This window comes from Electrophorus electricus, chromosome 20, assembly GCF_013358815.1.
Source record: "Electrophorus electricus isolate fEleEle1 chromosome 20, fEleEle1.pri, whole genome shotgun sequence".
In the NCBI taxonomy this organism is placed as follows: domain Eukaryota; kingdom Metazoa; phylum Chordata; class Actinopteri; order Gymnotiformes; family Gymnotidae; genus Electrophorus; species Electrophorus electricus.
The window spans coordinates 8604950-8617653 of NC_049554.1; the positions used below are offsets into that span (position 1 = coordinate 8604950).

At 36.1% G+C, this 12704-nt stretch overlaps 1 protein-coding gene across 1 annotated transcript; it reads left to right on the forward strand.

Annotated features, from left to right (window-relative positions):
* Nucleotides 1-7712: 7712 nt before the first annotated feature.
* hoxc11b (homeobox C11b) lies at nt 7713-10852 on the forward strand. The gene is made up of 2 exons (XM_027001940.2): nt 7713-8478; nt 9762-10852. Exons 1-2 carry the CDS (start codon nt 7782-7784, stop codon nt 9992-9994), a joined length of 930 nt encoding a protein of 309 aa, XP_026857741.1. The 5' UTR covers nt 7713-7781; the 3' UTR covers nt 9995-10852.
* Nucleotides 10853-12704: the final 1852 nt, after the last annotated feature.

The window sequence follows — 12704 nt, forward strand, 5'->3', positions numbered from 1 at the left end:
TATTGTGTTTGATGTCGACTCACTGATTAAACATTCATGTTGGACTTATTAAATCGCAATGTTCCTTTACATTTAATAATGAGCATTAATCTTTTAATTTCTTTTTATATGAAAACAAAATTTCTAAATCATTCAAAGAAATAAAATATGCTCCCAATCGACATGCTATTCAATGTTTGTATTCTGTTTCAGACGTCACGTTATAAGGTATTTCTAAGGCGCAAAAAGGACACAGTAAAATAACTTTCCAAGGAAAATCTTTTTCCCCTGTATTCTGCACGTTTTACCGTTTAAACAGTTTAGTTTGGTCAAACAAAAGTTATAAGTGTGTTCGCATTGCATTTTGATATTCGATTTTCGATATAGTCTTTGAATAAATATAGCCTAACACAGGACATTATGTTATAGGAGCATTAGTCTATAGCTTGGCCTGGCATGAATATCTGTACTATTTATAATAATAATATTAACAACAACAACAACAATAATAATAATAATAATAACTGTTTATTATTATTATTATTATTTATATGTATGCTGTTGTACCATGCCGTCCAATTACCTTGGCTGATAGATGCCTGTGAACAAATACGCGACATGTCTATATGTGCAGTGCCAAATGGTTAAAGTAGGCCTGGTCAGTACATCTCCCACTACACTTAGAGGCTTCATTATAAGAAGTGTGATTTTTGCAAAAGTTTCTTGCAAATTTCATTCAAATCGATTATTCGTGAGATTGGTGTGCATTCATAGTCCAAGATGAGACCTTGGCGTTAAAGTGGACATACACAGACTCGGAATTACCAGTAACAAAATTGTTAAAAGAAACTTTCAACCAGTCATGTTAGTTGGACCGTATAATACTTTTTATGCTGAAACGTTTTTAGAGTTTCTATGAGGCATGGTTTTTAAGTGACAGAGTAATGACATTTTACAATAAATACTATTGTTACACTTAAAACATCTAAACGTCTAAAAATGCGCAGGTATATGATATTCGCCTATTTTTAGCTCCAGGAACCTCTCTTCAAAGTCCACCAATGTTCTGCCAACATAGGGGGATTCCACTTTCATTGGTTCCGCTTTTCCATCCTATAAATAATTCTATAATAATGATCTGAATATACAGGATCAAAAATTATGGGTCGTAGAGAAGATCGGAAAACATAGGCCAGTTGTATAAAAATGCATAAGAAACATATTATTCCCACGTTAAACGCGGTAATTGTCTTTCTAGCCCTATGCAGGACTGGATTTTGCTTAAGTGATTACAAATCTAAAATAGTATAAAATATGCAGTAAACATTTTTGATCAGTTTGAAATTTAAACTCAACACTCGAGTTTGTTTTGGGTCTACCAATGTGTTTAATCGTTGTGCGATTTAAGTAGAGGTTTTGACTTTGAGACGTACTTGGAGCCCTTTTATAGGTCTGTGGCCATTGATCTATGCCTTTGACACGGACCTTGAATGTGGCAGTGTGCGTGTATGTATGAACGCGCACTTGTGGTGATAGCGGTGGGGTTGAGTAAGAAAAGGGAATGGAAGATTACAAATGTTGTTTAGACCATATATGTTATAAACCGGCGTATTTGTCTTGCTTTGGTTAAAAAGTATGCCAAAAAGTCTCCGTACGCCATGTTGTAGTTTATGTCGTGTCCAGATGTTTGAGAGGCGAACTAGCCTTGCAGATGTCGCGGGATCATGCTCAGAGAAAATTCCCAACAAAGAAAAAACAAAATGAATGAACAAGCACTACACAAACAACACAACGCACACACACACACACACACACACACACACACACACACACAAGGTTTCAGATTTCACTGATAATGTGTCGACTGCCTTAATGCCTTATTCTCGTGATTCTCCTCAATGACATTATTTAATTTTTATTTTCAGATTGCAATTTAAATTTTCTGCGAATTATTTAATACATTCGCGCCTTGCGACTTTTACAATCGCACCGTGAAAACACAACAGAAAAGGAAGGGAAAATTGTTCACGCTATTGTCATATCTGGTCTTGGATTCAGGACGGCAGTTTCGATACGCCTAAGACATCAGCGCACTAGACAGTGACCTTGAACTGACCACGAGCCAATAGGAAGCATCCATGTGTGTGTTGTGTTTATCTCTCTTCTGTTCTGTAACTTAACAGTTTCACAGCACTGCTGTTTTACTAGATTATTATTATTTATTACGTTCTCACATTTCAGAGAGTATATGCAAGGTGCTTTGATAAATTCTCATTAGACTAAGATGTAAGAAATCAAGCTTACGGTAACTAAGTAGACATTAAAAGGCTTTTGAATAACAGTATATGTAGCGAAAATATTGTATATAAGGATTTGTACTTATATCCAGTATAGATTTGAGATATACCACACGCATTTCGTTTATGGTATATCATAAAGTTTAAGTATATATTCATATTAAACAAATGACAGGTAATTTCGACAGAAGGCGGATATGCAATTTAATGTGATGTAGATTAATTCAAGTGGTATAGCTAATTTTATGTAAACATGTGCAGTTTTTGTTAAACGTGTACACACACAAACACAACAAAACGATAAAAGAAAATACGCCAATCCTTTGAAACCAAGTAGCCTTTTACTGTTGTTCAATCAACTCGGCAATCCCCTATTATAATCAAAATGTACAGTTAACTCGAAGCTAGTGAATGTTCTTTTCCAGCTTCGGTATTTCGGTTTCTTCTTATCGGTCTTTCCATATTGTGGCCCACCAAACGTTTCTTAAACATTTTATAAGTTTAAAAACTATATAAATTAATTTTTGTGTTTTTAAAGAGACATTAATTATTATCATAGCCTATGATTTTTCATCCAGTTAATTTATGTGTGTGTGTGTGTGACAGAGAGAGAGAGAGAGAGAGAGAGAGAGAGAGAGAGAGAGAGAGAGAGAGAGAGAGAGAGAGAGAGAGAGAGAGAGAATGTGAGAATCACCGTGGTTTAATGTGTAATCTATCCTCGTTTTCTACCGAGGTACACCTACCCCTGATGTCATGATGTTACTGAGCCTCAACCCAGCTCAGTTGCCATGGCTTCTCCCACCACCCCCTGATGCCCCCTGCTGTAGCCCACCACACCTCCAACCCAGCCATCTACTTCTCTGTTGCCCTTGATGGACGTTCTCGTGCAGGATGGGTTTCGGACACGCGCACACCATCGGGACCAGACTATGACTTCTAGAAAACCGGACTAGACATAACTGTTTATTTTTTCATGTTAGTATTGTTTATTTATACATTTCTTAAAATTGTTACTATTGTGGTGACCGTTGTCGGCCAGAGGAGGATGCCCCCTCCCTCCTTCGAGTCTTGGTTCCTCTCAAGGTTTCTTCCTCGTGCTCTACGGAGTTTTTTTCCTTGCCACTGGCGCCCTTGGCTCGCTCGCTGGACATTTCTAAAGCTGATTTGTGACATCTGTTGTAAAAAGCGCTATATAAATAAAATTGATTTGATTTGTGTAGCTTTTAACGAGAGATTGTCAAACTCACACAGGTGCCCATATTAAAGAGTTTCACTGAAAGTAAATAAATCTGTATTACGTGTGCCAAAGCCTTTAAAACCCTGTTATTCCAATGTGTAGTTTATTGTGTCAGGATTATTAACTGTTACGCTGTCTTCATCCACGAACAGTGCAGCATCCCTTTCGCTCAGTCTAGGCTAGATAGAGATGTACAAAAGTCAAGACATGCCTTTTCCCGTCCCTGGAATGTACGTTTTTTTGTTCAGCACAGGTAGAAACCAGAGTTAATCTCACAATATGAATAGAGAAAGAGCTCCAGGTCCCGGAGTTTTAGGTTCCGTATGTGGGCGGGAACGCATACAAATTGAAGATCGAGATAGTAAACGCCTTATATGGAGTTCTGAAATCCACCGCTGATGTTTTGAGAAAGAATAGTGAAGACAGCCTCGAGAGTTTAGACTCAAGTTTTTTATCTTTTTATGTCAGCTGTATTTTCTCTTTACTGCCACGAGGGTATATGTGCTATGTGCTGCAATCCTGTGTTGGAGAGGAAATTAAACTTCATAAAGCCAGAGACTAAATTAGGGCCCAGTGCTTAGTGAAACAGAATGCAGTAGGAAACAAAAACGACTATTCGGTAAGAAAATACAGATACTACTTCATCTTTTATCCATCTATTTTATATCAGATACGACACGGGGAAACACACTTTGGTGCCTGTTTTCACCCTACCAATTCGACTTGGGGCAAAGATCATTTTGCAAAGAAAGATATGTGCTAAGACAAACCACGTTAGCATTCTTTTATGTATGAAGGACAGAAGGCTAATCAGCGCCTTTCTCTCAATCCATGTGACCAAACGAAACATTCACGAACAGAGATTACTGTTATAGTTTTAAATACGTTTATCGCGTAAACAATAAAATACATTATGAAGAGTATTATAATCTAAGAAATTATTCGAACTGTTTTTTTTATTTCAGATATTTGCCTGATCTACTAACTCAGTAATGTTTTTTCGAACTATAGCCAAATCCTATCAAGTTAAACGTCTTCTTTCAATATATACATATATATGTATGACTTCATTCATAAATGATGACTACACAATTTAAATATAATATAAAATTTATATTTTCTATTAAAGGATATCATTTTAGCAACGATAACCCGAGCGAATAAATCACAGCTAAACGCACAAGATGTTTCCGTATTTTTAATCGGTATTATTTGAGTAATATATTTATGAGTCTTGTATGTGCAATAAATTGTAAGAACACATACACATTAAGACCGAGTAATTTCAGTTATGTTCACGTTTTACAACAATAAATGTCTAGTTTGATTTTCTTACATTTTAAACGGAGCATTCAGCAAAAATGCAAGCCATTATTATGTATTTATTTTGATCAAATTACTTAAGCCATTACATTGCAATACAATTTAACAGGTTATATATATTATATATATTTAACATATATTTTTGTTTTTGTTTTTATGTTTTAAGCCTTTTTACATCAGTCGTTTCATTGTGCTTTTACACGCATGAATTGTCTATGAAGCACTCGGTTGCTCGAGTCTTAGTGTTAGCGATGGCTCTTTTGGTGAAGCTTTGGACTGTTCACAGCTCATACAACCGAATTTAATAGCTTGGCTAACATCCAATTAAAATGATCGTAGCCATGAGGGGACAATAACATTATTTAACACGCTTGCCACTTTTAAGGCTTGTTTCAGAGCCGATTTATGTGCTAAGATGCCTTTGAACAACTATCTTGATCGCTGCTGATGGAAAACGCTAGAAACGTTTGATTTACAGGTATGATCTTTCCATTTTTAGGGACTTCATTTATTCGATTCAACAAATATATACCCGGTAATTTTCATCGTTTTTGCTTCTAAGCAAGAGTGAAGAGGCATTGCCTGTATTCCACAGAAATGCATTTGTTGTAAAATCTGCTTCGGGGCGCTGTTTTCCACGGTAGAACTCTTAACGGCAAATGTATTGCAACTACGCTCTCCTGTCCACAGCTTTCTGAAGCTCCTTCAGAAAGGCCCAACATGTATTGCCTCTCCTTATTGGTACACTTTACATGGTAGACAACACAAAACAGAAATAAATATTTAAAAATTAGAATTAGTGGGTTGGTTGTTATCTGATAAAAGATTATTTGCATCCAAGGCATTTGGTTCCATTATATCTATCTGAAAGAGTGAGAGTGAGATATTTAATTCACTATGGCTAATTATTTAAATCACATTTAAACTAAAGTACATTACGTTGCATATTTGTCTCTTATCTTAAGCAATAATCAAACCACATCAAACTGCATATTAATGGAAATTATTTTCCCAGTTATATGTCGTACACGTGGCAATATTTTTTACACTCCATACTCATGCACTTAAATGATACATTTAAATGACATTTATGTGTCAAATAAAGCAAATTAAGAAAACGGTTTATTTACTTCTGATTCCACTCTTCTTCACAAACAAAAATACCTCTGCGACTATTTGGAGTTTTATGGCAGGCTTGTTGCTTACAAAACTTTAGTAGTCAAATTCAAGGCTTGTCTGGACAGCTGTCTGGTTCCTTTGTACTTGACTTACATCCAACCTTTTATCTCCAGAAAAGCTCCCATTTGTACAAACGGTTCACAGTTTAAAATATCCCTGTCGGTTGTCTTAAATTACGTAGTCCTTAAGTCAATAGACGAAGATTCAGGGCTGTAATCAGGGAGTAGTACTACATGGGATATTCCAGTATCTACATTAATTATATATATATATATATATATATATATATATATATATATATATATATATATATATATAATAATTTAAAAACAGAAAAACAGTCGTCTTATTTGTAGCCAAATCGTTAATTTGCCTTTTGTATACACACTACTATTTCGGGTTCAAGTTAAATCAGCTCCTCAAGATAGATTGGATTTTGTTGTTTTTTTTTTACAACTAAGTCTTGTAGGCCACTACTAATGCCAATCAAACACTTACCTACATCTGCAAAATTATCAAAAAAGTTGGTTGCACAAACAAAGCTGGTACGTCTTTTAATCTAATGATATTTAATAAACTAAAGCATATAGATTGATGCGTTATAAAACGTGGAATAAAACATCCAGAGTATGCAAGGTTATGCTTTATTGTAGGTCATATCTTATATTTTAAATGAAAAGTGATCCATATCTCTCATTTACAATACAAATTATATAAGACTAATGTGAGACCGGTCTTGATTAAACTGATTACCAGATACTTTAAAAAACAGTTATATTAATGTTTAACTCATGAATAATTTAATATTGCATTCTTCCTTCCGCACAATATATGTTAACTAAACGTATTTAAAGAATATTGGTAATAAATAAATAAATAAATAAATAAATAAATAAATAAATAAATAAATAAGAAAGAAATCAGTAATATAAGGCTGGATTATGTATTAAATGTTTAAATATTTAAGGTGTTTTGAGGAAAGATGTTTTTGTGTGTATATGTATTATGTATATATGTATATATTTATATGCATATATACATATATACATATGTATATATGTATATATGTATATATGCATATAAATCCGAAGAAGATCTAGGTGAGTAACTGCAGTGCACTGTAGTAAGAACAGAGAACATTCATATATATGAAGCACTATATATATATATATATATATATATATATATATATATATATATATATATATATATATATATGTGTGTGTGTGTGTGTGTGTGTGTGTGTGTGTGTGTGTGTGTGTGTGTGTGTATGTAAACACACATTCAAGGTCTGTCTAAACAGCTGGACAGTGTACTTTACTACAATTTTGAATATTCTCTACAGCTCTTACTACGGTACACTGCAGTTACTCACCTAGAATCTTCTTCGGATTTATGTATATAAATATATATAAATTATTTCAAATAATAATGAACTAAGAAATGCTTAAGATATGCACTATATCACTGCGCATGTGCTATATGCTGCAATATTAGTTTCAAGAAATGTTTATGCATTTACATTGGGATACCGCTTATTTTCCTGCGGTCTTTGAAAACCAATCGTTTCAGCCGCCTATATCTTAAGAGAACCACTCCTACGCATGTAAGGTTTTCAAATTGATATACGACAATATCTACTTTCGATCACGTGTCTTAGAGCGACTTAGACGGAAAGCGCGTCATCTCGCATTCCCAAATTTTCCCCTTCTGCAGTTCGTATCCAAAACATCTATCTGTAGTCGCAGGGAGCACGGGTTAGAACGATGTTTAACTCAGTCAATCTGGGCAACTTCTGTTCCCAGACACGAAAAGACAGAACTTCCGATTTTGGAGAGCGAGCGGGCTGTGCCTCAAATCTATACCTCCCTAGCTGCACCTACTACGTCCCCGAATTTTCTGCAGTCTCCTCGTTTCTGCCGCAGGCCCATTCGCGCCAGATCACCTACCCCTATTCCACGAACCTCTCACAAGTTCAGCCCGTTCGAGACGTATCATACGGACTGGATCCATCGGGAAAGTGGCACCACCGAGGGAACTATGCATCCTGCTATACGGGGGAGGACCTGGTGCACAGAGAATGCCTTCCGCCATCATCCACCATGACGGAAATGTTGATGAAGAATGAAAGTGTCTACAACCACCACCATCACCACCACCCCGGCTCAAACCACCCCAGCACAGGCTTTTACTCTGGCGTGGGGAAGAATAACGTCCTTCCGCAAGGCTTTGATCGTTTTTTCGAGGGTGTCCATTGCGGGCAAGACGGACCCTCGTTAGAGAACTGTGTTCAGAAAGGCGACACCAGCAAGTCGGATTCGGCGTCGCATGTGCCCCCAGCCCTCCGTGGATCCGAAGACCCAGAAAAAGGCCATGAAGATGAGGAAGAAAATACAACGTCGGGTTCATGTGCTTCCTCTAACGAAAAAAAAGATGACAACTTGTGCAAAACCGATCACTCTAGTAGGTATCCATAGCTGTAAATAGAGAAAAGGAGTGAAGGGAGAAGCTCAGTGTTTCGTCGGTCAGATTTTATGTGGAGTTTTATAAGCATTCAGAGGTTTTTATTATAACCTACAAAGTTCTTTCTTCTAACAAGAAGAATTTTATGACGGGAAAGATCTCGGAAAAAGCGATATGCTATACCTAGACGAAGCTATATGTGAGTCTGTGAAAATTTAACAGCCAGCTATTGTGACAAATGTTAACTTTGATCATGAACTTGCGCTAGTCGTTTTAAGGGATAATTCGCCGGCTGTGAAGAGTAAAACGCAATTAGGCAGAACAGTGTTTTCGGCGACTGTCTTTGTAAGCCTAGATATAACAGGCTATAGCTCATTGATTGGTATATAAGTAGGTTTACACTGTAGGCTGGCAGCCCCGCTTCAAGATGGGCAGTTTTTAGACACGTGCAAAATGTCTGCACTGTATCATCCTTGTGTCGCCTGTAATTAGTGCTAGTGCAACGTTTTCTTTGTAGGCCTAATGTAATTTGAATTCTTTTTAAAATAACATAGTTCACTGATTACATAATAACATAATCCTGAAGTTCTTTGGCAGCAAAATGTTAAATATTTTATTATGACGACAAAATTCCATCATTGATTAGTCTTGTGTATATTTAATGTAAGGATACTTTAAGGCTAGATACTTTATTTTGATTACAATGTTGTAAAGAACATTGGTTATAACTAAGCTATTTACACACTCCGTCTTACCCAATACGTTATATCTACACTATTTGCAGACGACATGCTTTCTCGGTCAATTTTGGTCCTTTACTCCACCAAGGTATAATAAGTCAATCTTTAAATCTGGTATATATTAGGCTAGGATTTATTTTGAGCTCAGTATGATGTCTTTATAAAGCGATCAAATGTCATGGTTAAGGTTATGCTGCTAACCATTCTTACGTGACGTAGAATAGTGTTTAGTTTTGATTTTTCACTAACACGTGCATATAGAGCTTACATATCGGGGCAGATTTTAACCTGTGACAATAAAAGAGGAAAATACTTATATCAGCACTCAACGGCGTGTTGGAGGCGCCGCTCTGCTTCAGAGCTGTATTCACTTTATACTAATCAGCATCCACAAATATTGGAAACGTGAGCATAATTCACAATTATTCCATAAACTGGACAATATGTGTCCTTAATGTTTTTGCTGCACGCTGTTATTCACAGGGTAGTGCATGTAACGTATTTGACCTTGCACTCTGTTTTGTTCTCTTAAACTGTTCTAAGGTACACCACGGACGAGGAAGAAGCGGTGTCCATACACCAAGTTTCAGATCCGAGAACTTGAGCGAGAGTTCTTCTTTAACGTTTACATCAACAAAGAGAAACGGCTCCAGCTCTCAAGAATGTTAAACCTCACTGACCGACAGGTTAAAATCTGGTTTCAAAACCGACGAATGAAAGAGAAGAAATTAAGCCGAGATCGCCTGCAGTATTATTCTGGTAATCCGCTTTTGTGAACTATGTCATTTTCGCTTCTGCGTGTAACGGATATGTAATCTACATCTAATTCGTTGATTACGAAGCCATCGCCGAAGCACCAACTTCGGAGAAAATTATGGTTGTTTCTACAACAGTCGGACTTCAAGGACAAATAGGTTGTTCACTTCGTAGTCTATCTTGCTTTTTAATGCCATTAACTTCAAGTATCGGATTAATAATAAATATATTATTAAGATTTTAGAAGGAAACGCGCGAAAAGGATAAAGTGTTCATTTGCATCAAGTGAATGCTCTTTTTCCCCATAAACATTTAGCGTGCAAGCATAAGCTAGGCCTAAGTGACGTTTCACATGAACTATAGCGTGAAAGTCACAGTAATCTCAACGGTCGTGAATTCATTGTGGGTTTATCAGTGAAACTGAGATATTGTCATTAGGGTACATTATTATTATTATTATTATTATTATTATTATTATTATTATTATTATTATTATTATTATTATTATTATTGCCGACTTTAGTCACACACTATTTACTGGGTAGTCGAAATCGTCAAAAATTACCAAACTTCCCTTCTTTACGAGACTATGCAATTAGTATTATAACAAGTTGTGAAGTATTACTACTTGTAAATATGTATTTTTAAATTTTCTCTGAATTTCTTTTTCACGTCATTATCTACTATAGAGAACTGGAGGTACATGTAGGTATAAAGTGAAGGCTGCAGGGTTTTCTATTTCAACACCATTTAATATGTTTTTGCTTGCAGTTTACATGTTATGCGGTGAAAATAGGTGAAAGCTTTGAACATATGCATCAACACATAAGAATGTAACAAAAATAAAGTAAACTTAATTCCTAAATTAAACCAACCCATATATGTCTCTTGTGGTTGGAATTTGTATAGCATTTCACTCAGATCCTCAGAAACCTTACTTTAGAATATTTAAATTTAGAACATTTGTATTTACATTTATATAAAGTGTGAGGAAGTATCCATTTGGAACGATACATTATGTACATTTATGAAGTATGCTGGCATCAGACAGCGCTCCTTTTTAAATAGAATATTAAAATAAAGCTCTTTTAAAAAGATAATTAAATAATGTGCGTTATGTATGCAAAAACAACTAACAGAAACCAACACACGCCTTCTTGGAAGTTTGGAAATCTAGAAGATTAATGTTAAACATAAACGAGCTTTAAAACCACTATAGCCTGTAATTAGAAAACCAGAGACCGTTTCCTTTTGAAAATCAACTGTTGTGAAAAGTCATCACATCGAAGTTGCTTTTGTCGAACAACTAAAGCTAATACGCCTTGATTCTTCATTTGTCTTGGCTATGCAGCCGGACTGTATATTTTGGTATTAATTAGTTTCACGAAATGTCTGCAAAGAATTAGAACGAATGTGCTAGAGCGCATTTGTTAACGTCCAGGTATGACAGTCATATAGTCTAGAAGAAAACACGTGTGTGTATGTAAAAGTCTAGGAGAGAACTAAGGGTGCGCACTAAAAGAAATTTCCAACGGTCATTTGAAAACACGTCCAGTCTAGACACTGTCGTAAATGCATCGGCACTAAATGGTATTTTGTTTTTCTCTTAATTGCACCCTCTGCCCTAAGGAATGGGATTCCTTCCGCCGTTAAAATAAATAAACAGGAAGTGGGTGCGAGACAAAGAAATTGGGGAAAAAAACAAAAAAAAATCTAGTTTTAAACAGTATTACGCGAAGACTTATCCATATTTCTATATATTTAAAGAGCGAAATTCTAACAGTTAAATTGGTTCAGTCAGAAAACCATATGTCGTGGGGTTGTTTTTTTTTGTCTCCACACATCTGTGAAACGTGGTGGAAATGCATCTGAATGCATAGATGTACATTTGAGCCCATCTGGGTACACTTGGGGTTAACGAAATACCTGTTTAGTTGCGTACATCCGGTGGGCACTATACGATTTTGGTTTAGATGTGGTTTTCATGTTTTGTGGAATTACTCTGTAGATCGCAGGATATGTTCAAAGACCATACAACTCCAGTGCACAATATGTCTTTGAACTTCCGTGGAGTCAAGGCCAGCACCTTTAACCTTGCGCAATAAAGCGCCTTCTACAAACTTCTGCCCTCGCAGAAATATGGGTAGTGCATGGGTGAAGGACCAGCGGGGGGCAGGAGCAGAGAACTGGAGCGGGCGTAGGCGAGAAGAAAAATCAGCAATGACAACTTATCGGCTGTAACAAAAGCGCCCCTTGATTTCAGTACAGTATTCGTCCCATTCAACGACACAAGAACAACAAAAATGGTAATAATAACGTCTATAATTATTTTTTATTTATATAATGAAAATATTAATAATAGCTTGATAAAACAACGAATCAGCTACCAAATATAGCTAAGTAGGAGTTTACCAAACGTTAACACAACACTTTATTCTTTAACGGGGACTGAGCTTTACTATTGCAGCACACCTTCAGTAATAGTAAAGTAGAGGGTAACACTACAATAGTTTTGGAAAGTAGGGCCTGGGTAGGCTGAGTCAACGTCACTTTTACGGCGTATTCAAATTAACTTTAGGTTAATCGATGACTAGTGGTGATGGGCAAAGGCTTTATCAAAAAAACAAAATTTGCGTAATAAATATGTGCCAGAACTTTCAAACATATCTTCTACAGGGTGAGCATATGAGCTATATCTAGCTAGCTAAGAGCCAAAGAAGGGCACCACGC